Source organism: Rattus rattus, chromosome X (assembly GCF_011064425.1).
Source record: "Rattus rattus isolate New Zealand chromosome X, Rrattus_CSIRO_v1, whole genome shotgun sequence".
NCBI classification, from domain to species: domain Eukaryota; kingdom Metazoa; phylum Chordata; class Mammalia; order Rodentia; family Muridae; genus Rattus; species Rattus rattus.
This window is the reverse complement of record NC_046172.1, coordinates 67063827-67090692: the sequence shown is the minus strand read 5'-3', so window position 1 is coordinate 67090692 and position 26866 is coordinate 67063827. Positions and strand designations below refer to the sequence as shown.

At 40.7% G+C, this 26866-nt stretch overlaps 1 protein-coding gene across 1 annotated transcript; it reads right to left on the bottom strand.

Annotated features, from left to right (window-relative positions):
• Window positions 1-140: 140 nt before the first annotated feature.
• On the bottom strand, window positions 141-26070 carry Uprt (uracil phosphoribosyltransferase homolog). The gene is made up of 8 exons (XM_032889985.1): window positions 26031-26070; window positions 25507-25929; window positions 13885-13927; window positions 9611-9680; window positions 8496-8558; window positions 6032-6193; window positions 3902-4000; window positions 141-2164 (listed from the first exon to the last, which is right to left on the bottom strand). The coding sequence occupies exons 2-8, from the start codon at window positions 25890-25892 to the stop codon at window positions 2058-2060; spliced, it is 930 nt and encodes a 309-aa protein (XP_032745876.1). The 5' UTR covers window positions 25893-25929; window positions 26031-26070; the 3' UTR covers window positions 141-2057.
• Between the last annotated feature and the right edge of the window lie 796 nt (window positions 26071-26866).

Sequence of the window (26866 nt, the reverse complement as noted above, 5' to 3'; positions counted from 1 at the left end):
ACTGCAACCAAGAAAAGCACCAATTCAATTGAGTCGCAGCAATTCTTAGGTTAGTGGGCAAAACAAGAGTTTTTTGAGACAAGATCTGACTCAGTTCCTTATGCTAGTCTCAAAGTTGAAATCTCCTCTAGCATACCCAGGTTAGTGAACATTGTCTTTCCAACTGATTCAGTGCAGCAACAATGTCAATAGATCTGGTCTATCTGAATTTGTACTCACATAACACCTAATAACAAATATAAATGTAACTTTTAGCACACTTTTAATCCCAGCACTCAAGAGGCAAGAGGATGTCTGTGTGTTCCAGGCTAGCCAGAGATACACAATAAGACCCTATCTCAAAAAAGAGGGGGGGGGAGAATTCAGGAAGAACTTGAAAGGCAGCATTCTGCTCTGGAAGAACTGCTAGATGGATGTTACTTTTCGTACATAATAGTCTCCAAAAAGAAAGTAGGTGGGCATGGTAGCACACACTTTTAATCCCAGCACTTGGGAAGCAGAGACTGGTGGATCTCTGAGTTGGAAGCTAGCCTGGTCTTCAGAGCATGTTCCAGGATAGCCAGGGCTACACAGAGAAGCTCTGTCTCAAAGAAACAAGAACAACAACAAAAGTAAAAGTACAGCGGAGCTTAGTAGGCTAAAACCATCAGGTAAAATGCATTCCATGTACTCCAGGTTGCTTCCCTTCCTGAAGCTTCAGTCGAAGAGACTCCCTTGTACTTTTTCTTATACTTTCGAACATAGTCTCACAACAGCTGTCTATTGGGCCATGAGCCATGTAAACGAATCAAGTAATCACCCAGCCACCACAGTATCAGTGTCAAATCGGAATCTGGGTTTTATAAGTTCATTTCAAAAGTGCAAAGACTGACTCTAAGTTTGTTTCCTCTCCCTTTCAGAAGCTTAAATATGAACAGATACAAATCATATATTTTAAAAGAACATACGTATTCTCTACTTTAATACAGTTATAGTCATAAAACATGCAAAATAACCAAGTTCCAAATCAAAGGCAACTAGTAGAAACAACTAAATTAAAAGAACCGTATTGCATATTGGGTGGTGCTGCCTGCCTTTAATCCCAGTACCTGGGAGGCAGAGGCAGCTGGATCGCCATGAGTTAAGAGGCCAGCCTTGTCTACAGAGTGAGTTCCAGAACAGCCAGAGGAACACAGAGAAACCCTGTCTTGAAAAACAACAACCGAGAACCGTGCTGATTTACTTAATTGGCCACGAAATGCAAAGCCTCCACTTCCCTCACACCTTAGAAAGATCTCCACTAACTTCTTTGCAGAGGGCTGATTGAGCCCTCTTGGGTCAATATCAGGCATCCGCGGTTTAGTCTCTGTAGACTCCTGTTACAGATTCAGTTACTAAAAAGGCCCTGCGTCTTTTTCCCTGTGTTCCCGCTTGGCAAACCACCTTCCCTCAATCCCCACTTGGGGAAATGAGCCATGAGGAACACAACGGCTTAGTTGACAAGTTAAGCAGACATCCTGAGCCTTCAAATGAAGCGAGGACATAAATGGCAACATAAAATTCCAGGATATATTCTCGTTCTCTCCTCTCCAAGGTACCTGCATATATAAAGTATATAGAGTCCGGAGGGTGACAAGACCCACATACAGGAAAACACTCTAGAGCTAAAGCACAGTAAGGAAAATGTAAACCGCAGTGTGTCAAAGAACTAACTCTCATTTGGGTTTTCTTTGCAGCTACAACTTCCAAACCAAGAAAGGGGGAGGGGGTGTTTCACAAGTTCTACAGTTTCCATGTACTAAGGATTCAGTGACTTCTATGAACATACAATTAACGTTTCCATCTTTTCTAAGCACTATGGTTGTGCTTCACTACTGAATTTGGTACCACATGTAAAGAAATAACCAAATCAAATAAATAAACTTCCAATATTTCTTGTTGCTACACCTACTTCCAATGTTAAAAAGGCATTCCTAACATATTTCCTCCATTATTTCTCAAACAAATCAGTATAAACAGATATGAAATCCATTTACAACCATATTATTATGCAAGGTATTTCATTTTCGTTGAATAACTTAGTCTGTTCCAAAGTATTTCTGTCCAAAATGTGTAGGTGCGACGGGATGAACTTCAGTAGTTAAAATTGTGATCTCTGGAAATTCTTGAATGATTGATTTGGCACCTTCAAAAAATAAAAAAAATAATTATTCTTACTGCAAACATTTTGGTAATGCTAGTTAGAATTCATAAATTGCATAATCACTGTCTTATACTGACAGAAAACAGGAAACAATCATCTTGGATACTGAGTTAGGCATGCATAATGTCTTTATATAATATGTGGAATCTGAAAAGCTTTGTTAGTAGTTCAGACCACACTCCTGCCCACTCAGTAATATGGTCTTAAAATCAAATTATTCAGCTATACCAGCGTCAGCTAGAATCAAGTAATATGGAACTTCCTCACAGGGAAATCACAGAGAATGAGAGTTTCCCAAGTACAGCAATGGGAAAAAAGCATGAAGGCATCTTTGGTGTGTAAGAGAGTGCTGGCTGTTCAGACAGAGGGGGTCTAGCTTTAGGTGATGGGGCCAAGCAGGGAGTTTAGACTGCCTGGGACCCAAACCCAAAAGCCGCCTTGAAAAACTGCTAAACAATATGGATTTTTTCAGTTTGAATGCTAAACAATGGTACACTGTTCCAATTAATGCAGTTTCAACTAGAGAGATTATTTTTCTTTTGCCAAAGGTGGATAATTACTGGATTACCTTAATGTTTTCCACGTCACCAGTGCTACATACAATGGACAATCAAGCAAATCACCCTTTGTCACCACTAGTATTTAAATTACAGGTACACTTAGGTTACAAAAGAACAAAGTAACCCAATAGGCCACAATTACAGTGCAGTAGCCTACTGAGAATAGCCTTTCTCATGCACATGCTGCGGCTTCTCCGGCTTTGCTTGAAGCCTGGGATATTGGAAATGAGGCAACAGCCTAATTTAAGAAGCCATCTATTTCTCTTTCAATTATGAAAAAAAATGAATCTATTGAAGAAAGCTTAAAAATGTTCCGCCAAAAAGCTTAAAAATGAAAATCATTTAGAATTATGCCCTAAAATAACCAATATTAATACTGTGTGTGCATTTTGAAACCAAAATTGAGATACCACTGTATATCTTCCTTGTCACTCACAGTGAGGTCAAATTCATTTGGTTTTAAGTTGAAGCCAAGTCTGCTTTGGGTAGTCAGTGTTATAATTTATATTAGTCATCTCTAAACTTACTGATAACATTTCACAATGTTGCTTTATATTTGGATTAGTTCATTGATAATTTCATACAATAGATTTTGATCCTACTCATACTTCCTCTCCACACTCTACCCACCCAACTTCATGTGTGTTGTCCTTTCCGGGGTCAAGCCATTCAAAGCCTGACTCTCTCCTACCAGCTATTAAATGCCAGTAGCTCCTCACCTGGAGGTGGAACTCCATGTCCACTTTCTTTTCCTCCTTGCTGGGACTGAGCCTGCATCTCTGTCGCATGCTGTCACATCCTCTGTGACTTTAGTATTATCACCAAGTTTAGAGATAACCAACACAAGTCTTAAGTACCAAAACTAGATTTAATATGGGCATACAACTATATTTTTCCGTGGGATGACAGCCTAGAGAGATACACATTGACCCATCTCATGACCATCTGGAGCCCAAGTTATAACTACAGATTAAACTCACCATGGGATGCCAGGTGGGTGGTGCACACCTTTAATCCCAGCACTCAGGAGGCAGAGGCAGGTGGAGCTCTGTGACTTCCAGGCTAGGCTGATCTACAGAGCATATTCCAGGACAGCCAGGACAGTTAACACAGAGAAACCCTTTCTCAATGAGCAAGCAAACAAACAAACTGAACTCACCATGCGGGGTGGAGAACAGACTGAGTAGGATAATAACACTGGGTTGAACTCCGTGTTCTATGAGAACCTTTACAGCTTCGATTACAGTATTTCCAGTACCTAAAGGAAAAAGGTAGCCAAACCTATTAGCAATGTTGACAGCTATACTGAAATATTCTTGAATTAAGGACAAAACAGTAATCTTAACATAAGATCTGACTAGTGAAAGCCTCACTTGAAAGTGTTTTGGTTTTGTCAGTGTTATATTTTTTTTGCATTTAATTTAATTTTTTACTTATTCACTTTACATCCCACTCACTGCCCTCCATCCCAGTTACCCCTCCCCTAATCCTTTCCCCATCTCCCCTCCCCTTCTCCTCTGAGCAGGTGGAGGGGACCCCTGGGGATCCCCACAACCCTGGCACTTCAAGTGTCTGTGAGGTTAAGCACTTCCTCTCCCACTGAGACCAGACAAGGCAGCCCAGCTGGAAGAACATATCCTACGGTCAGCCAACAGCTGTAGGGATACCCCCCCCCAGTTGTTTGGGACCCACACAAAGGTCAAGCTGCACATCTGCTACATATGAGTGGGGAGGCTTAGGTCTACCCCATATATGTTCTTTGATGGTTCAGACTCTGAGAGCACCAATGGTCCAGGTTAGTGGATTCTGTTGGTCTTCTTGTAGAGGTCCTATCCCCTTAGAGGTTACAATCTTTCCTCCTAATATCTCACAAAGACGCTTGCTCAACTATGTGCATAGCACCTTTATTCATAATCTCCAGAAACTGGAAACAACCTAGATGTCCCTCAACTGAAGAATAGATAAAGAAAACGTGGCACATCTACACAATGGAATATTTATTATCCAGCTCTTAAAAACCAAGACATCATGAATTTTGCAGGGAAATGGATGGAACTTGAGAATATTATCCTGAGTATGATAACCCCGTCCCAAAAGGACATACATGATATGTACTCATTTATCAGTGGGTATTAGTCATAAAATACAGGATAACCATGCTACCTTCCACAGACCCAAAGAAGCTAAACAAGAGGGAACATACAAGCAAGGAAGCTTGAATCTCACTTAGCAGGGGGAATAAAACAGTGAGAAGAGGCAGATGGAGGGAGGGAACTGGGAGGGTGATGGGGAGGGGAATAAGAGGTTAAGGATCAGGTGTGGGGAGGGACAGGAAAAATGGCTAGATGGCCATGAGAATGAATGAAAATCTATAACTGATGAGGGTGAAGATGGGGGCAGGCATCTCTAGGACAAGACAGAGGCCTGGGATAAGGGAGGCACCCAAGACTCAATGGCGGTGACCTTAGCTGTAACTCACTTCATTGGGGATATGGAAGGTAAAGAGACCACTTCCTATTGCCAGGCAGGAACCCCAGTGGAGCAACAGAGACACCGACTCACCCACAAAACTTTCAACCCAAAATTTATCCTGTCTACAAGAAATGCGGGCACTGGGGATGGGGCAGAGACTGAGGGAATGGCCAACTAATAGCCGGCCCAACTTGAGACCCCTCCCATGGGCAAGCACCAATCCCTGACACTATTAATGATGCTCTGTTATGTTTGCAGACAGGAGCATGTTGTCGTCTGAGAAGCTCCACCCAGCAGCTGTCAATGTTATTTTTAATGATGGACACAGCATAAACATGCATCAAATGTACAACAGGCCTTAAAGTCATTTATTGCTTGAGATACCAAATTTAAAACCACCATCACCCCTGCTTACCTCCCTCAGAGACCATGATAGGAAAAAGAACAGAATACCAGAAAAATATTCCTGTGGAGATGTTAAAACTTTGAGAAAATCACTGCCACGCTCATTAAGGTAGAAACAGGTCATGATCGAATATGTTTTCTATGTTCTATATATTTTGCCTCATTAGGTCCTTTGTTTCAATGTGTTTGTTTCAAGAAAGATGTTCTTTGGAGCTAACAAAGTTTGACTAATGTATATTCCCTTGTTATATAATAAAAATTTCCCAGTGAACTGCCCAGGGCAACTCCAAATCCAACAGAGAAAACACATTTAGAAGCAGTTTTTGCCTTTTATATAAGGGTGTGTAGGAGGTAGGCACCAAATGAATTTAAACTCTAACGAAAAATTACAAATGCAACTCAAGCCACTCACTGAGAATTGGATACATCAGAAGGACTTTTCTGCGATGAATGTCCGGGGGGAACTTGGCATAATATACTTTGGCCCTTTGTGTCTCCTCATCACTCTGAATCAGGATCTTCCCAATCCGTATGGATCGACAGCAATCTCGCAAACCTTGTTCCATTGCCTCACCTTGAAGAAGGAAAGGAAAAGGACAACAGGGTTGTGGCAGAGAGAGTGCAAATGCAAGAACAGACCAAAGCAGAGGTTTTCACTGCTATTGATACAAAAAGAGCACCATAGAGGCAGAAGCGTCCTTTTTCTTCTACTATGCTCATATCCTAGTCTCAGTAGGATCTCAATGAAAGCAGACAAAAGGCTGCTCAATGAAACCACAATACGCTATGCTTCGTGCTTGCTTATAAGCTATGGAGCTGTCATGCTTCTATGATTACGGAAATAAAGGCTTGACTGGGTTGTTCTTTGAGCTTCTTCGACATCAGGGATACTTTCCCTGTTATTTTTAAGGATTTTTAAGCCACCTAAATTTGTTACTTTCATTTGAGAAAAATATAAAAAAAATTCCTGAAAGTGTGGGGGCTGCAGGCCAAAGGATTTATTTCCCTTTGCACAAAGGTGGCGCCAGGATTCATCACTCAGTTCAACAATGACTTCGCTGACATAAGTTTCACTGCTAATAGTGAAAGAGTAGCATGTTCTTCTCCCTTCCCCTGAGATCCAAGCTGAGCCCCATTCCATTGGTTTTTAAACACATGCTACATTTTTGGATGTGTCTATGTGCGTGATGTGTGTAGAAATGTTTGCATGTGTATGGGCACACATGTGTATGCAGGTGCACATGCTGTGAGCACGAGAGCGGAAGCTCAAGGTTGACTTCAAAAGTCTTCCTCTACCACTCTCCATCTGATTCTTTGAGCCAAGATTTCCCAGTTAAACGAAGGGCTTCCTCATGTGACTAATCTGGCTAGCCACCTTGCTCGAGGGATCCCCCGACTGTGCCTTCTGAGTACTGGAATTACAGGCAGTCTGTCACACATACTAAACTTCAGTCTTCACACATGTTTGACAGGTGGCTTAACCACCGAGACATCTCCCCAGCCCATAAATCCAGGGCTATTTCTGAGTCTGAATTCCTTTGAAGAAGTATTTTCCAAAAGTCAATGGTTCTCCTGCAATCTTCAAGATTTTACATGACATTGAAATTCTATTAGTACTGATATTTACTTAATAATTTCTTAAATTAACTTTTCATTTAAGTGTATGAGGAAATGGTACAGCATTCGTGTAAACATATAACTAGTTCTAAAAAACAAAACAAAACAGGTGGCTTTTAAGAGTAAAAACAACTATGTAAAAGCTGTGGATGGAGTTTGATGGTAATGGTGTGTGTGTGTGCTATACACATGTTGTATACAAGATTCTGGATTCAAACCATAGTAGCAAAACACAAAACATCAAAAGACAAAACAAAAATTCCCTCTCAAGTTGGCCTTTACCTCCCTGAATCATCTGGCACACAATAGAGGTGAAAGAACCAAGCGGGTTCTCTCAGAGAAGGAGCTGAGAAGAGACCATACCCATATGTTCGATAACCTCAAATGTTGAACGACACTATCCTGAGAATGTTGCCATTGCTTAAGAGCCATCTTCCTTTAAAGCAGAGCCTAAAATTCCTTTAGTAATTGAAGTGTTCAATTGTTCACAAACCCAACCAGAGCTAGAGAAAAATCAATGTTTATATGTTTTAAAAAACCCATCTGTTTCCAACACAAACAAGTGGGCCTTCCAGCTCTTGTGCAAAAATAAAAAAAAAAAGTTCAGTTGCCGAAGAGAAAACATTCCTGTGTAACGGGTACACGTTCTTACCACAGGCATGCCACTTTGCTGCACAAACGATGTGAGTTAGGATGTTCAGTTGGACTCAAAGCACCAGTACAAAATGTAGACGAGCTGAAGTGGAAATAGCACTAAAGACAGCTAGGTGCTTTTGCCTATGCAGTCACATATTCATAGGATATAAAATGTAAAATATTAAATAAGTCATTCGGTCCAGCTTTGCAGAGTTCCCTGCAACACAGATTAAAAAACAGAGGAGAAATTTTCTCCTGCCAGGTATCCAAATGTTCTTCTTCAGAAAGAACTTAATTTATGCCACATTCCTTCAGTCTGCAAACCGTTCTCCCCAAGACAGCAGCATCCTGTCCTCCCATCCTCCCACCTCCCTCTGAGTCTTTTAAAAAGCTGGCTTGCTCGTGGGAGCAGGCCACTAGGGAAGATGCCTGCAATTACAATTAGCCCAACTTAGCAGCACATAGGCCATGACTCCAAGGCACCATGAGGATAGGCAACACAGGTGGTGAGATTGAAGCGAAGGCAGGTTGCAATTATGACAAGCCAGCCCTCCTCCATCCCAGAAAACAGCAACCGTTTCCATGCACGCAAAGAAACAAAAATCACACCCATGCACACCTACCGCTTCTCATTATGCTGACCCCACAATTTCCTTTCTCAAATTTCACTCCTTCATACTTGTGCCCTGTTGAGAATTAAAATGAAAAAATAGATGCTTTATCATTGGAGCAGTGCATATTCTAGCAGGGTTCAGAGCAGATGAGTACAAAGCTACCCTTGTCCAGACACATTCTATAACACCTTGGGTTTCCTGGGAAAGTAATGGGTCATGATTTTTTTCATAGTTATTTCTTAATGCCTCAGAAGGAACCTGTGAGAATAATTGGGAGAGGAGGATTTCGTCAAGTGGGAATAGGACTTATTAGAGCACAAGATTCACATACACATCCTCCAAATTGAATTCAAAGGAGAATCACTGGAGTCCATGAATACTAGATACCCCATCAATTCACACCGGGGTCCCACTGAGAGCCACAGCAGAAAGTCTCCTCACTCCAACCCTTCTTATGAGCCTCCATTCAGCCTTAAAAGCAGAAGGCTGGAATAGTTATCAAAACTTCATCTTATCCTGAATTGTGTGTGTCCAATTAGGACGCAATGCCAAACCCCAATTGTTCATGGTCAACCCTTTGAATAGAAGAGTTTTCCATCATTTATGGGGGGAAAAAAAAGCAAATCCGAATTTCAAATCTCTGGAAGGGGGACTGTATTCTATTTTTATTAGAAGAAAGCACCTTTGCCAAATCTTATCATTTTTAGTTCTCCTTTTCTGTTTCACATATCATCTTTTTCTTAACCTGCAGTTTCAAAGCTGAACCAGCCTCCTGCATTTGTTAGCGCCAGCAGCTTCCCCACGGAGGTGAAGATAAGCTGCCAGCAATTCTTAACTCTGGTCCCCATGGGCTGCCATCAGAAGCAACACCTGCATGCTGAAGAGGATGTAATAACCTTTAACTTGAATTGACAAGCAAGCCATTAACAAAAAATCACCTACATGGATTTCTTAACTAAAAGTCTCTTAGTTTTTAAAGACGTTTAAAAAAAAACAGTTATGCATAAACTCCTCATTTTTCACACCAATTTTACACAGAATGCCTTCCTTTCATTTTCCTCCCCCAACTCCAGGCTGGCTGAGAATTTTTATGAGGAAAATTTGAGAGTCCAAGCTCTGGTTACCTGTCGGAGTGGTCACCATGCATTCTTTATACGGCAGCTGATTCAATCCCTCTTCTACAACAAGTCTGATCTAGAAGGTCAAAGAAAGAAGTTCAGAGCTGGTAGAGATGCTCCTGCTGTCAGGTTAGCCTCAGGATCTCAGGGCTTAGGTTAGGGAGGTAGGAAAGCCCCCCCCCAACATTGACTTACAGGGACAGATCTAAATGCCAGGTTGCTTGTTGCTAAGTATCCAACCTCCATTTGACACAGGACTGTCACCAAAGGGCACCAATGTGCCTTCTGATTCAGTCAAGACTATGAAAGGTACATAACTTCAACTAGAGTTGTGGTAAAAAACACCATTAGTGGTAATAAAATTATAGCTTCCTGTGGAGAGTTTACTGTGTCCATCTGGGCTTTCTCTACCTTGCTCAGTCCCTTTGAAGTCTTTGAAATTTAAAAATGAATTTGGATTCATTAACAAAGTCCACCTTAATGCAAATAAAACCTAAAAGCACTTGTGAAAAAAAAATGAAGAAGTAGATGGGCCGGCTGAAGCAATTTACTAGGTGTGAAGGAGGAACCAGTAGAATATCTTGGCACTTCTCAGCTATAGAAAACCACTCCGAAGACCAAGTAGATAAGCACATACAAGAAGAGAACTGCCTCTCAAAACGTTGTACTATGACTTTCACATGTATCCACAATGGTATGTGCGGGTGTGTGCACACACACACATCCATGCACATGCAAGCAAATAAATAAATATTTTTCTACAAAATTTAAAAACGAAGTTTTATGAGTCTCATAGAAATTATAATATGTGGTAGAAAGAAAAGCATCACTAAAAAACTCCTGGAACCAGATTCTCACAGTGAGATCTGAGCAGCCAGAGCGCACTTATGACAAAGACCGCGCTGAGCCTGTAGTGCACATTTTCTCCAATCAATAGTACATTAATGATTGAGAATCAGGAACAGCAGGGAGAAGTACGATGCTTCATTCTGTGTTATCACAACACATCACCCTGCTGCCATTAGAAGGATCAATCGGAAATGGCCCATCACTTTGTCTGCCTGCAGGATCAGAGAATGGGCCCAGAAACCTTTTGAATAGCATATGCGAGAACACACTCACGGTTAGCTACCACCTTCCTTGGCTATTTATGTTTATTTAAGAGACAATTATAGGGAAGAGTTGTTTTGTCAAAGGCCTGTATCTCCTTCCTCTAGTGACATGCCTCAAAAGAGCCTTCTTTCCTGCCCCATCCTCTAAACCGGGACAGAAATTATGTCTGTAAGAGCAGAGTGGGAGGTTAAAGAGGACTGCTGTGAAATATTGCAGTCACAAGCTCACAGCAGCTGTGTTTGCTTGGCCAAGACAGGCATAGCATCAAGCCAGTCAACACACCCCATACAGGTGGGAGGAGCTCTTAAGGCCCTGCCCCTACTTGAGAAGTTATTGCCAGTTTCTTAGAGGTATTCGTTTTCTTTAGTGGCGTGGCCCTCTGAAAGGTTGACCATGCCTCAGAGGATGGCTTCACACCCAGGTGCCTCTGGGCAACATATATTACATTTAATAGGCTATGGGAAAAAGAGAATATGAAGTTGAATGGAAGAGTCTGAGAGGAGTTGGAGGGGGACTGAGGGTGGATGTAATAAAATATGTTATGGGGTTCATATATAAATGCATATATAACATTTCAAGAATAAATGAAAATATATAAACTCAGAAGATTAGTGTGTCTTTTAGAGGAGGGCATAAAACTAGAAAAATAACTAAAATCCCTTTAAGGGGTTGGGTGTAGCTCAATGGTAAAGCATGTGCCCAGTACACTCAAGGCCCTCTGCGCAATCTTTACCCTTCTCCCCCAAATTAATTAAAATATAATGAACTGTAGGAAGCAACTCCTGACAAGCTCAGGATAACATCAATTGTCCACAGTTGTGAGAGCCTTGTGTTGAGGAGACGGTATACTAGAGATCTTCAACAGTAAAAATATAAATGGTTGTTCACAACAGACCCCCAAACCCCACCCCAAAAGTGGTCCTTCAAAGCCAACTGCAAAGAGTGGAGAAGCCCAAATTGCTGTATCCTTCCATGAAGTGTACACACATCTCATTTGGCTAGGATATAATGTCTGTTATCTCAGAGACGCATTTTAAAGCATCCATGAACTTGACCGACCCCTACTTTCTATAACAAAAAGAAGAAACACAAGCATCTGCCACTAGGCTTGTCATCACAGCTACTTGGGAAGCTGAGGCAGAAGGAATGCTTGAGCCCAAATTTTGGAGGCATTCTGTGGAAGAGAGAGAGAGAGAGAGAGAGAGAGAGAGAGAGAGAGAGAGAGAGAGAGAGAGAGAGAGAGAGAGACAGAGAGAGAGATGAGACAGAGAGAGAGAGAGACAAAGTGAGACAAATAGAGAGAGAGACAGAGAGAGAGATTGAGAGGGATTGTCTCCAAAGGAAAAGAAAGAAGAAAAACAAAGATGAACATTTTTACACAGGAGAACAGAGACCTCTGCGTTAAAGTAAAGTTCCTAACTCCTCAAACATTGTTTTGGTTTTGTTCTTGTTACTGTTGTTTTGTAGGTTTTGCTGAAAACATAAAGAAGGCTGAATTGAATCTCTAAAACCCACATAAAAAGCCAAATGGTAGCATAAGCTTTATAGCCCTAGTGACAGGACAGTCCCTGGAGGGCCAGCCTGTCCTCACTGGTGAGCCCCAGATCCCAGGATGAGGCTTTATCTTAAGAAAAAACAGAGGAGGTAGCTGACTCCTGAGAAGCAACCAAGACTGACCTTTGGCCTCCACACTCAAGGTTGACCTCTGGTTTCTACATGCAAGCACACACATATGCACCTCCACATACATACACATATACACATACATACACAGAAGAAAATATGAAAGGTGTGGCCACTGCCTCAGGAATGTCAACCTATTTCTTCTGCTGTTACTAACAGTTATTACTATCCATGAAAACCAAACTAAGTTTAAATAGAATTGGGTCTCTCAACCAAGAATATTTAAATCCAAAAGCAGAAGAGGAGTTGTCTACAGACCTTTAGAATATATGCTCCAGGGAAAATCATAATTAATTAAAAGTGCCTTCTTTTCATATTTCCTTTTATAACGATTTTCTATGATCTGATTATGCCTACTAAGTTAATAAGCCACATTTCTTTCTTAAAATAAGTACTGACAACAGTGTTAAGTTTGTAAATTCCACAAGATCAAGGACCAGATCTATATTCCTAGCTACTTTAACTCCTTTCTCCCAAAATAGTCTAGCACAGAGTCTAAAATATGTCCAGTGCTTATTTTCATTAGTCATAGCAACCAATTTATCAATTTAAGTTAATAAGCCACATTTCTTTCTTAAAATAAGTACTGACAACAGTGTTAAGTTTGTAAATTCCACAAGATCAAGGACCAGATCTATATTCCTAGCTACTTTAACTCCTTTCTCCCAAAATAGTCTAGCACAGAGTCTAAAATATGTCCAGTGCTTATTTTCATTAGTCATAGCAACCAATTTATCAATTTCATTCCAAGAATGGGGCACACTTACACATCAACACAAGAGTGAAAAGCTGTTTCAAAGCAATTCAGCCTGAGAGCATCTAAGACGACACTGACTCTATTATAGAATGACTGGGTTTGCTCAGGACTTGATAGGATGCCCTTGAAGGAAGGGTAGACAGTCCAACTTAGAATTTAATATTGTGACTATACCACAGGATAGAAGCAAAACAAATGCAACTCATATGGTAAAACATACACACACACACACTCACACACACATACACACACACACTCACACACACATACACACACATACTCACACATACACACACACACACTCACACATACACACATTCACACACACACACACATACACACTCACACACACACACTGCACTAGTTTTTGTACAAGGGTTTTGTATTAGTTTTGTACAAGGTTGAATGCTAGGTCTCAGAACATACGTAGTTTTCTTCTAATGTGTTTCAATTCATTGCCCTAAGATAAGACATTTTATGAGTTGCTGAGAACCAGACTGCTGAGATCCATCTAAGAACAACAAAGAATGGGTTCATAGGCAACGCTTTGGAGTAAAAGGGAGGAAGGCAGCGCTTTAATGCTGTAGTGGAAAGAACACTTCAGAATCTCAGCAAGATGACAGGTTACTCAGTACAACCTCTCTCAACCCTAGAACGCTCTACAACGAAAAAGCCCCCAGGCCTAGCAGGATTATATCACGGCATGAAATGGAAAACCTCCACCTACCAAACGATCCGCAGAAAACATGAAGTCCCCTCTACTGGCTGTCCTACAAGAAAAAAAAATAGTTCAAGTTTTAGTCTACATTCGAGCTCCACATGGTACATACTTCATACATATAGCAACACTGATATTAAGACCTATTACATACTGCAAGCTGAAATCCTTACGTGTAAAGACTATTACTGAGGCAATATGTTTTTACTAGGAGACACACAATAAAATGAGATGATTTCATAAGTATTATTGGAAATGCTTATTTGATTACTTGTATCAACACTCAAGACAGGACTTGAAAAAGATTATGCAGTTCCACTGAGCTGTCAAAAAGCAAAAGATTCCTCTGGAAGATGACAGCAAGGTTTCAAGCTCAAATTGAGAAGAAATTTTTAGAGTGAGAAAACTAGCTTCTCCTACTCTCCCTCCAGTTCACCTTGCTTTCTAAGCACACAGTAGGGATAAATAATTCATCTACTTTGTCTCTAGTCCTTTTTTTAATTACAAGAGTTAAAATAAGTTCCCTGCTTTTGTCATTGCTTTCAAGAACGTATAACTTAATTTCTAAGCCCTCTTTCCCAAACCATTTTTGACTTATTCTTTTCATTCCCTAGATTTTTTTTTTTTTTGGTGTCATTTTCTTATGCATTCCCTTCTGGTTAATACCACCCTACCCTGAGATACTCAGGTAATAATAATGCGATCTTGCACATGCCCACAAGCTGTCAACCCACACCCCCACAGCAAAATGTTAAGAGACTGATGGTTTTTCTATATGTAAAATTCTAATATTATTCCTTCCTTCTTTCACGTAAGTTAAACATTTTGATAGAATGAATTAGTTCACAGCTTATGTACTTAAAATTCCCTACCTGCCTATCCAAAATACACTAAAATATCCCTCATGAGAGCATCAAAAGGGCAAATGCAAGTGCTTATTAGCTCGGCAGATAATTCATCACTTTTTTTTTCATGGGCACTCGCTTTTCTAACAGAAGAAAGCAATAAAATATACCAGACACAAATAGCATTACGTTTCTTACAGTAACCACAGTTCTATCACACTGTAGATGTTAACTCCCTAAACTATGAGCATAATTAGGCAATAGCAAGACGATGTGTTTGCGGTCTTAATATTCTATTCTCTAGACTCAAAAAATTCTACACTCGTACATACATGTGAGCTCCTATATACATGAGAAGCCATTTAAAACAGTCTCTGTTATGTTCACTGCTGTTTCCAAATGAGACCAGTGTCTTCATTTCTACGATTCATTTTCAAAACACACCTATCATGGAAGTGAGAAGCGGAGAGTTATCCAAAAAAAAAAAAAAATAGTCCTCTCACTGGTAGACCCATGCAAACTTGTCTTAGCAGCAAAACACACCTTTTCATCAGGGAAGAGACCTCTGGAGTTTTCAGGTTATTTTAGAAGCTTAATGCATTCTTTTAAATTTTCTATACTTATTTTTGTTTTACGCATATGCATGTATGTATATCCATGCCCCCTGTACATGCGTGATGCCTGGAGAGAAGAGAAGGAACAGCCAATGCTCTGGAATTAGAATCACAGATGACAGTGAGCTGCCATGTGGATCCTGGGTCAGAGGAGGTTCCTCTGCAAGAGCAGAGTCCTCTTAACCACTGAGGCAGCCATCAAGTCTGAAGTTTTCTTAAAGAAATATCCTATGATGTATTTCGAGAACATGTCTTTTCTTTACACCTCTCACCAGTTACACATCAAGTTATTACACAGAGAAATTGTATCAGGCAGAGTGATGAGAGATATCACCCTCTGTTATTTTTACTTTCAGTACCTTTCATACCCTCTCTCTCCCCCAAATCAGCTTTAGCTGATAACCTTTGCATAATAAGCACTTTATCTCCATCCCACAAAAGATATACACCGAGACTATAATAGGAAATGTCTTCTCCTGACAGATATTTGACCTACGAATGAAATCATCCACTGTTCCAAGTTACTCCACGATCAACAGTAATTATTATCTTGCCTTTTGTTATTTTAGACAAACTTCAACTCATACTATTTACTTTAAATCAACTTAGAAATTAAAGTAAAGCTAGAATACAAGAAGGTGATTCCATTTTTAAAATTCCACAGTTGCCTTAACCCTGCTGAGAACAGTTTCATAAAAAAAAAAAAAAAAAAAAAACAGAATTTTCTTATCAGATAGATTATGCCACCTAAATTTTCTGAATTCTTCCTTTAGGCACAATACTGGCCTGAATCATTTGTTTTAAAACGTGTTTTAATGGAAACTAGACTTCAGGTATTACTCACGCTTTGTTTCAAATCATAATTATTCAAATTGTTCCAAAACCATTAAGAAAATTTTGTCCCACAGAAACCAAGTTTTGTAAAATACCAACTATTTTCTAATAACAAGCAAAAATAATGTGATGTAAAACTACCATAAAGGAAAAAAAAAATCACATATCTCTAGAGTATTGTCTTTTCTTCATCCTGGATGTATGTAGCTCTGGCTGTCCTGGAACTTCCTACTTAGGCCAGGCTGGCATCAAACTCACAGAGATCACCTGCGTCTGCCTTCAAGTGCTGGGATTAAAGGTGTGCACAATCATACCCACCTCCTAGAATAGTCTAAAATCTATTTAAGTAACCAAATACCACATATTTAAGTAAACGGCAACATCAAGGCAATCAGAATCCAGAGAATAGAACTGTAATTAATATTAAGCTGAGATGCTTGAAATTATACAATCTCCAAACAAATCCAAGGATGGAGGCATAACTATGGGTAGGAATATTTACTTGTCTAAACATTGTCCCCTCGAATACACGTGCCACATACTGTAGCAAGATGATGAAATACAAAGGCAGTCATGTAAAAATGCAATTTTCACATGGAAACAACATTCATATCAGAAACCAAATTTTCATTTTAACAGGGAGTATCTAAACACCAATCTTCTCTATTTGTTAAGTAAGACTCTCTAGACAGCATTTTAAAATCTCTAGAGAGCCAGGTATCATACATAGTATATACCTGCAGTCCCAGCGCTCAGAAGACTGAAACAGGAGGATCAAAAATTTGAGTTCATCTTGAGCTACATAGTAAGTTTGAGGTAGGCTGTACTACATGAGGAAATCCTATCTCAAAAAAAAAAAATCTGGCTGCCAGTTGTTTTAGCTACTGTTCTACTGCAATGAAGAGACTCCATGAACAAGGTAATTTATAAAAGAAGGTGTTTAGCTGGAAGCTTGCTTGTGATTTCATAGGGTGAGCCCATGACCATAATGTCTGGGAACATAGAGCAAAGCAGGCAAGCATGGTGTTGGAGAAGTGGCTGAGAGTTTATCCAAAAGGAGCAGGCAGAGTGATTCTGGGCCTGGCATGGGCTTTTGAGGGGTTGGGGATTTAGCTCAGTGGTAGAGCGCTTGCCTAGCAAGTGCAAGGCCCTGGGTTCGGTCCCCAGGTCCGAAAAAAAAAAAAAGAAAAAAAGAAAAAAAAAGAAATGTTAAAGCCCACCTCCTCCAACAAGGCCTAACCACCTCCAACCCCACCTCACCTCCCGATCCTTCCTAAACAGTCCACCAACTGAGAACCATTCAAATATATAAACATAGGAGAGCCATTCTCATTGAAGCCACCACAGAAAGGTGACACATGCCTGTAAATCTAACCACTGGGAAGAATCAGGAAGGGGGGTGTGTTGTAGCAGTTTCCTCTGAAATTAAAACCTTCCACTTTGGAAGAAACCTTGTTAAAGCACAAGATGTAAAAGGGATAGTGAAACAACAGTATGTTATTAAGGGAAATGAAATTTTTCATCCTGCAGAGAAGATGGTTAAGCTCAGAAATAAACAACTCAATAGCTTCAGGAAATCCCTGAAATTGCTCAGATAAACTCGCTCCTCCCTCTCCAAGCATATATAAGCTATAAAGACAGCTAAGACTCACGCTGGACCAGCTTGGCTTCCTAGAACAGGCTTAGAGAAATTCAACTACTCGGAAAGCGCACCCCCCAACCTTTATGGAGCTGCCTGCAGGCTGTGCAATGTGCTCCATTTTGTAACCTGTCACCCATGCTGGTGTGGGTTTTAGTGATGCAGCTGTCTTCCAGTCGTCTGGGTTCTTCCATGTAATGCCAATAAAACTTATCGACTCACCAAGATGGACTTTGGTAATTTTCTTGGGCTCCCTATCTAGGGCAAGTAGATGTTTGTTCACCCAAGAATACTGTTACAGCACAGAGGATCAGTTAAACCCAGGAGTTTCAGGCCAGCCCAGGCTACATAGAAAGACCCTATCTCAAAAGAAAATCCAAAGAGCAAATCAATAAAATGTTCTTCTGAACAGGCAGATGATTTTATGATATGGCTTATAAAGAGTAAGCCACCAAGGTTACCACATGCAACCCTCCCTTTGCTGGGTGTGGTGGTGCAAACCTGTGATACCAGCACTCAGGGGGACGGGTTGCAGATCACAAAGTTCAAAAGACAACTCTATATCCCTAATGTTCAAGGCCAGCGAATATACAAGGTATAACCTTTATGAAAAAGATCCTTTCCAAAAGCAATTAAAAGCAACCTCCTAAGGCATAACTCAGAAAAAATTTAACAAAAATCACATCCCTAGAACACTGAACTGGATGCTCTTTCCAAAACTTAAATATGTCACTCTTCTTCCTGGAAGATTTTACAGATTGTTTGTGACATTTAGAGAAGGAAAATTGGGGTGAGCATTCAGCAAATAAAAATACAGGCTATACAATTAAGTTTGAACTTCAGAAATCCCATGCAATATTTTAAATTACACTTATACATAAAAAAGGTCACTGTTTACTTGAATTCAAAATGTAACTGTATCATGTGTTTTACCTAAAGAACAGAAACAACTTAATGATTTTAAAACAAGGAAATGTGAAAATGGTATGTATGGAATCTAGATTTAATATTTCATTTGTTAAACCAATGGTGTAAGAAAAGTGAACCCTAATTGCAGTTCCACAGGTTCAGTCAAAGGTATCACTCAAGCTACAGTTTAGGCAACTACTAGACTATAACGCCCCCCACTTCACCCAGATCACTAAAATCAAGAATAAACAAGGTTTCATACAGTATCACTGATGATTTACAACCCATTTTACTCTTCCCATTACCTTCAAAAAGCAAACCCCTAACAACATACTCAGCACCAATCTAACTCAATGGAAATTTTAAAAAAATAGCTTTTTCTACCTGCCAGGTGCAAGTCAACAAAGTCACAGCTTGTTAGCACCTCTTAATAAGCTCAAAGAGTTCCACGCATTGTCTACTTGCATCCCAAGCAGAGTTCAAAATAAATGCCAAAAAACAGGTAGAAAAACAAGAGGGTATCATTTCACCTGCTTGAGCCTAAAGTAACTTGGTGAGACATGATTAGGATACTGGCAGCAGACCTGATAGACCTAAACATAGTTCATCAGAAAGCGTGTGCCAAGGATGGGCTACAAAACCGGTTGTAGGGGAAAAAAGCCGGTTATGGGGAAATGTGCAAAAGCAAAAAACGCTAGAAACAATTTGCAAATTTTATTTTTCCCATGAGATTCCTAGTTTAGTTTCTGAGATTTCTACTTAGGGTACCAGAACAAACCTTTAAGGTCCTCTGCTTCTCTGAGTCCCTCTATCTATCCTCCAAGTAGGAAGTCAAGTCAGTTACCACACTGGGAGCCTGGGAATTTTCCCAGAGGCAGTGGTCTCACCTGAGCACAGTGTGTGACCATGTGTGGTGTTTGTAGTACTGCAAATAGGTTCCACCCAACACTGCCCAAGCAACCTCTAAGAATGGGAGCCAGGAAGATGGGTTTTTTTAAGCCTTCACTATCCATTCTAATGCACAGCTTGGGGTAAGGACATTACATTACTAGATGAGTCAGTATCATATTAGGCAACGCTCATACTAGGGTTACACAGGACTTTCATCCAGCCTGAGGTTAAATGTCTCCTCTCCAGATGAGTCACAACTAGTCACAAGGCTAGTTCTTTGGTACCATTTTATGGACTGAAAAACTCTTAGGATAATTGTTCAGCTTCTATCTAAACAGCCTACAGAAGCCATGCCAAAGCTTCTCCTAAGACAAGCATACGGACAGGATATATTCAACTACTCTTAATACAGCCTGACTGTAATATTTCAGTAACAAAATGTCCGCATGACCTCCCCCATACACACAACCCCCTCTCTCTCTCTCTCTCTCTCTCTCTCTCTCACACACACACACACACACACACACACACACACACACACACACACACACACCTAGGAACGAATGATGATTTTTAAAAATTCACTTCATTGCCTTTTACATATGAGGTCATGAACCATATTCACAGGGGAATATACACTACACTCAGAGTCTACTGCATTTATTTTCAGGAAAAGGGGGATGTATGGTTTAATCCATTTCAACAGCAACAAAAAAGAAGGCACAAGAAAATGAAGGAGTCATTTCTTTTTTGTCATTTGCCAGTGACCCATGTATATGTAGCTGAGTAAATTACCCATTCCATTCGGTGTTTAGATTACTGCTCTCTCAAAGAGAGAAAATCATTTCCTTGAAATTCAATAATACAGCCAACATATTACGTTTCAAACATTGTACACTTCAAAAATAAAGTCATTTCAAATCAGTACGATGTTCTCAATCCTGCTTGCTTTATAGATATACAGCAACTTACAGCCCTGTTTGATCACCCCATTTCTCCATGCCAGAGTCAATTCATAAAGCAATCCCTTTACTAGATAGATTCTAAGAACCAGGAACAATAACAGAAACAACATGTATTCCAGACGCTTCTATTATCAGAGACCTCCTTAATATATGTACATGCTGTCCTATCAAAACAGAGAAAAGCATATGCAAGAGGACAAACTATGATACCAAGTTGCACCCTCCATAACTAGCCCTACATGAGTGTAACTGCTTACAACAGACCCTCTTGTCAGCCCTTACAGTACCTGAACCGGGCCTTGTTTGCATAAATGTAAGACAGTGAAGGAAGGAAAGAAGGAAGGAAGGAAGGAAGGGAAGGAGGGAGGAGGGGAGGGAGGGAGGAGGAAGGAAGGATGAAGGAAGGACTTCTATTGAAGTAAAACTATGCTGCTTGCCATGAGTTAGGAACGTTTTGCATCGACACCTGTAAATATGTATTCATCCTTTTAATTTTACAAGGTTTTTGTACTCAATTCTTTTTAAGAAAAATGACAAATTTTTGGTTTTCTACGTTCAAAGAAGAACATTAGGCCCTGCACAACACGTCATTAAAAGAGAAAAATAAAAGTGCTGCAGTAACTGGGAAAAAAAAAAAAAAAAAACTATATGCAAGGAAAACAAAACTAAAAACAGAAAAAGGCAAAAAGATTATTTCCATCCTGAATAAGCGTTTTCATTAGGAAAAAAAATTACTAGGTCTTTTCAGACTGTATCAAAGCGGATACAAATTATGTAGGCTCTCTCAGTATTTTTATTTGTTTTGAGAGGTTTTGCTAGGTAGTTCTGGCTGGCCCTTTCTTTCCACACTAACCACCACAGACTAACCTCAAACTCCCAGCCATCCTTCTCACTCAGCCTCCTGAATACTGTATTAGCAGCAGGAGCCACAAGAGCTGGCTTTGGTATTGATTTTCAAATTAAGAATTTGAATTCTCCGTGCAAGCAAATTCCTGATACTGCTGTCAGTAAAAAGCATACGTAATTTCCAACGTGAAGAATTTAAATGCTGTAAATATACAAAGCACTTCACAGTTTATAACAGTGTTCATGGATATAATCTTGTTTTAGCCTCAGGAAAGAGCTCCATGAGGCTGTACCAACATCTTCATTTTATAAATTATAAAGCAGAAAGACAAAGATGTTAAATATCTTGTCTAAGATCCCTTCACGGGATTTTACCGTCCCTTCCTTCAAACAGGAAAAAAAAAATTACAAAGGCTTCTAGTTACTCTCACGTTAGCTTTTCTGAATAATGAAATCTAATCAAGTCATACAGCAACTATCATATATGAATCCTAAATGTCACAGTCTCTCCAAACTCTGTATTAGTGTTTTTTAACCTTTACATAACGATCCTTTATGAAATCTAATGATGACTGAAGATCTTCACCCCTGCACAAAGGCAGATACGCAAATGTTCACAGTGACCTTATTCATGATAACCAAAGAGCAAAAACACTACGCAAATGTTCATTAGCCATTGGCTGCAATAATAAACTGGAGCAAATTTCTACAATCAAATACCATTCAGCCACACAAAGGAGTGAACCCTGAAACGATCACACTAAAAGAAACTGGCCATAGACGCATAGTGGAATGCTCGCCTCCTCTCCTTTGAACCATCTCAAAACAGCAACAATTGCCTGGTCTCATTCATCTGGGAAATCCTGAAAAGTTGATCTCAGGGTTTGGCAGGAAAAGAGATTTAACCCTAGGCTGGGGAGTAGACGGGAAGAGAAGGAGGTAGAACGGTTGGTTGATCAGTGAGTACTTAGAGTTAGGAGCAAGAAGCTTTGGTGTACTACTGCATACTAGGTTAACTACAGATAATAATAATGTACAGCACATTTCAAAAGGAGAGAAGAAAGTATTTAGACTTTACCATAAAGACTTGACAAGTGCTTGGAGAAAGAAATATATTTAACCCAATTTAATCAATATGTGATACTCCACTGATGTGCAAAGTTTTGATGTTTTTCTAGTAGTTAAATACATTTAAGAGCTAGGGAGATGGCTCAGTTAGTGAAGTGCTTGCATGCAGGCATAAGGGCTTGAGTTCAGGTCCCCCAGAACCCATGTAAAAGGCTGGGTTGATGCACAGCTTTAATCCTACACCTAGGGAGACAGAAAAATGGAAAGATGCTTGGAGCTCGCTGGCCAACTAGTCTTACTGAATTGGTTTGCTCTAGGTTCAGTAAGACATCCTGTCTCAAAAAAGATGGTACATAGTGATGAAAGAAGATCCCAGATGTCTACTTCTCTCTACACTCTACACACATATGTACAGGCATGAATACTTACACCCACACAAACATGAACACACACATTTCATACACACAAAGAAAAAAATGTCCAGAATAGGCAAATCAACGGAAATGTAAACTAATTTTTGCCTAGGGCTTGGGGGATGCTAGGTAAATGTGGACTGACTACCTGTGAAGTCTCTTGTTGAGGGTATGACTATGTTCTAAAAGTGACTGAGGGAGGTGAAGAACACACAGAAAAACCACTAAATTGTAAACTTTAAAGTGTTTCAATTGTATTGTATATGAAACTTGTATCTCAATAAAGATATTCTTTTATTTGCAGTGCTTGGAATCAAATCCAAAGTCTTATGTCTGTAATGCAAGAATTCTATCACTGAGCGATATTACAGACCTTCAAAAAAGATATTTTTTAAATAACCATTACAGTGGACAAGTAAAATTCACTGGAAATATCTTGAGCCTCAAAAATTCCATCTGCAAGTGTAATAGGGTCCAAGAACCAAAGTTAGTCAATTCCAAGAATTATTAAAATTTCATTCCACAGATGTTTTACTTCAGTTGTCTCAACAACTACCAAAACTATGCCTCATCTTTTTAAGGCCTCTATGCCATTAGATCCTGTGATCATAGTTTTCAATACTGATTCTTTATAAACAAGTAGTACAGTTTCATAAATATGGTTAAGAGCTAGGTCCAGGGTTAGAGAGATGGCTCAGTGTTTAAGAGCACTGACTGTTCCCCCTTTTAAGAAGGAGTGAAGTATCCGAATTTTGGTCATCCTTCTTCTGGATGGGGGCGGGGACATCCTTATGGGGGAGAGGGAGGGGATAGGGGGCTTATGGACAGGAAACCGGGAAAGGGAATAACATTTGAAATGTAAATAAAAAAATATATCGAATAAAAAATTATTACAAAAAAAAAAAAAAAAGCACTGACTGCTCTCCCAGAGGTCCTGAGTTCAATTCCCAGCAACCACATGGTGGCTCACAACCATCTGTAATGGGATCTGATGTCCTCTTCTAGTGTCTGAAGACAGTGACAGTGTACTCACATACATGAAATAAATAAATCTTTTTTAAAAAGAAGAAGAAGAAAAGAGCTAGGTCCAGGCATAGCAGTGCAACCCCCATAACTCAAGCATTCAGGAAGCTGAGGCAGGAGGATCAAACAGTTCAAGCCAGACTGGGCTATAAAACTCTCATCTCCACAGAAGGTAGAAAAAATCCTCAATGATTACTTGCAAGGCATAGCTGTAATTAAAAATGTAAAAAGATTTTTGTCATAAAACCTAATAAGCAAGGCCCATATACAAGTAATAATAGTTAAAATAGAAGTGAAACCTTGCATTTAAAAAAGGTCAGGGAAAATCGGCCAGGAAGCATGCGTTTAGCCTTGAAAAATAGAAGTTGAGCATTAATAAAAAGGAATATGGGGAATTCTAAAGGAAAGCAGAAACAGGGAATGAACGGGGTCACGCATGCCCAATCTTGATAGGTTCTGATAAGCCAAAGAAGGCTGCTGAGGTGGCGGTTATCAAATCAGAGCTGCTATGTTCAAAAGGCAGCTATAGAGGCACGCATGTGGATCAGGAAACGGCAGGAAGGACGCACAGGAGCCTACCACAAGAGTATGAAGAAAAGTTTGCCGAATCTGATTCTCTTAGGGCATTTTTAAATGCCAAAGCATGCTGGAAAGACAGTGACCTTGAATGGGTCGTAGCTGCCCATTTAAAGCTGTCAGTAGGAGCCAAGTACGGCCTCTGGTCCAGTAGTTCCGCCTATTTGGGAGGTTGACTTGTGCCTTGGAGTTTGAGGCCAGAGTTTGAACAGCAGTTTAGGAAATTTTCCCTGTCTGCTAAAAAGGAGAAAAGAAGAGACGAGAGAAGGGAAGGAAAGGAAAAGGAAAAGAAAGAAAAAAGGGAAGAATGGCAGCTGCATTTCACTGTGGTACATGTTTAACCAAGAAAACTCATATTTCAAAATATTTTCACTTCAAGTTCTTGCTATACTGATTTGTGGGATTATGAGGATCCAACTTGTTCTTAGGCAGAACGCAGTTAACTACATTCTGTAAGTTTTCAGTAAAATGGTCTCGACAAGAGTGGAATCAGAAACTCTCTGGCAACCAGGTAAAGCTGAACTCCCAAACAATAAACAAAATGGCCCACTGCAGGGGCAAGTGCTGTGAGTCACAGGGCCAGCGGGGCACATCATTTCCCTTGAAATTGCTTTACTTCTATGAGCCTGGGCTGTCGGGTGGTAATAACCACAGGCAGTAACCATTTCTGGGTTATACATTTACCACGTGGTCAGGAGCTGAACAGATGGCATAGGGGTGTGTACCTGCCTGGCACAGTTGAGGATTGGTCATGCTTAAGAGAGAGACAAAGAGGCTTTGAAGAGGCTGAAGGCCCTAAAAGCTTTCCTTCCTACACACAGAGCAGTGTTAACCACAGGAACTAAGAGAGGGTCACAGAAGAGTCTCACTGACTCCCTCCCTACTCACAGGCCAGAGACAGAGGCCTGGCTCTAATCCCCAAACATCAGAGTGCCAAATCCAAATGCAGGCTTTTGACTTTCACCCTGCAGCCCTCCACTCCCTTTCCCCCTTCCGCTCTAGGCTTACTTGTCCCGGATGATAGTCTGCAGCTCCCGGATCTGATCATTCATAGGCAGCAACTTAAGCTGAGCCCCAATCTGTGGGTAGGGTTCACAGTCCCCTAGCAGGGAGTCGCCGACAGGTGCTTCGTAGTTGCCACTGTCACTACTGTCACTGTGGTTCTCACAGTGAAGATTAGTGCTGCAGCAGGCCGGAGAGTCCCTCTCTGAAAGCACGCTAGAATGGGCGTGCCCAGGGAGGAGAGTCAGCTTAGCCATAGCAGCGTTATTTTCCTCTGCATGATCCAGGACCGGGTCCTCGGCTAACAGGCGCTCCGGACTTGGGCTAGAAGTAGAGTTTACTTGCCGGTTGTGACAGGGCATGGAGTCCGGACGCTGTAACTCCGTGGCCATACACGGGGCCCCGGGCTATCCCCGCTGCTATCAAACCCTAGGGATAAAGGGATAAAGGGCAGGAAGAAAGGGATGCGGACACGTGCTTCCCAGTGGCCCCCGCCTCCTCCTAATCTCTAACCCTGGCTGCCCTCTCACCCCTAGGCCTCCGCGGTCCTTTCGCACGCTTTGCCCATACCCGCCCACACCAGACGCACTGCCGGCTTAGACACCTTATTGGCCTATCTCTCTGCCAGTCTACGGCATGCTGGTTTGTTAACTCTTTTGATTCTTCCCTGATTGAGAGTCTCACACGTAGCTTGGCAGATGTGGCTAAGCCAGAGATTCCTGGTTGCTGAGTCCTCGAAAAACCCCTAGGATTTCTGGCACTCAGAATTTTGGTGCAGCCAAGAGAAGATACGGGTGAATTATACACGCAAGGCACATGTTTTCCAACTTTCTGACGTGGCAAAGAAACCGTCTGTTGCTAGTTGGTTGCATCTTCAAGCTAATGGCTTCTCTGTGTAACAGAAGAAGGAAGTAAGAACAGCTAGCAGACAGCTGAAGAACCTGGCCTTTCTAGACTGGTCTACAAGAGGCAATTTCTTAAGAATGCTTGACCACTAAAATGTTTCCTACTGATATTGCTTGGGCACTGTATTGCTCATGTTACCATGGAGATTATGGTATGATTTTCATTACACTGCCACTTTGTTCTTCCGAACAATAGTTGGAAGGATGGCTTTTAAAAACACATAGGTACCCACTCAGAAAGTCTAGGATAGTAATTTTCAAATGTCCATGTGTATCAGAACAATTGTAGAGCTATTGCAGAGTTCTGACCTGACATGAAGGCACACTCATCTGTAATCCCTACACTTCAAAGGCTGACAGGAAGGATCAAGGATTCAAAGCTAGCCTGAGTTATTAAGCAAGCCCGAGTCTTAAAAACAAAAGCAATATTTGTGTGTCTGCACATCACTGCCTATCATTAT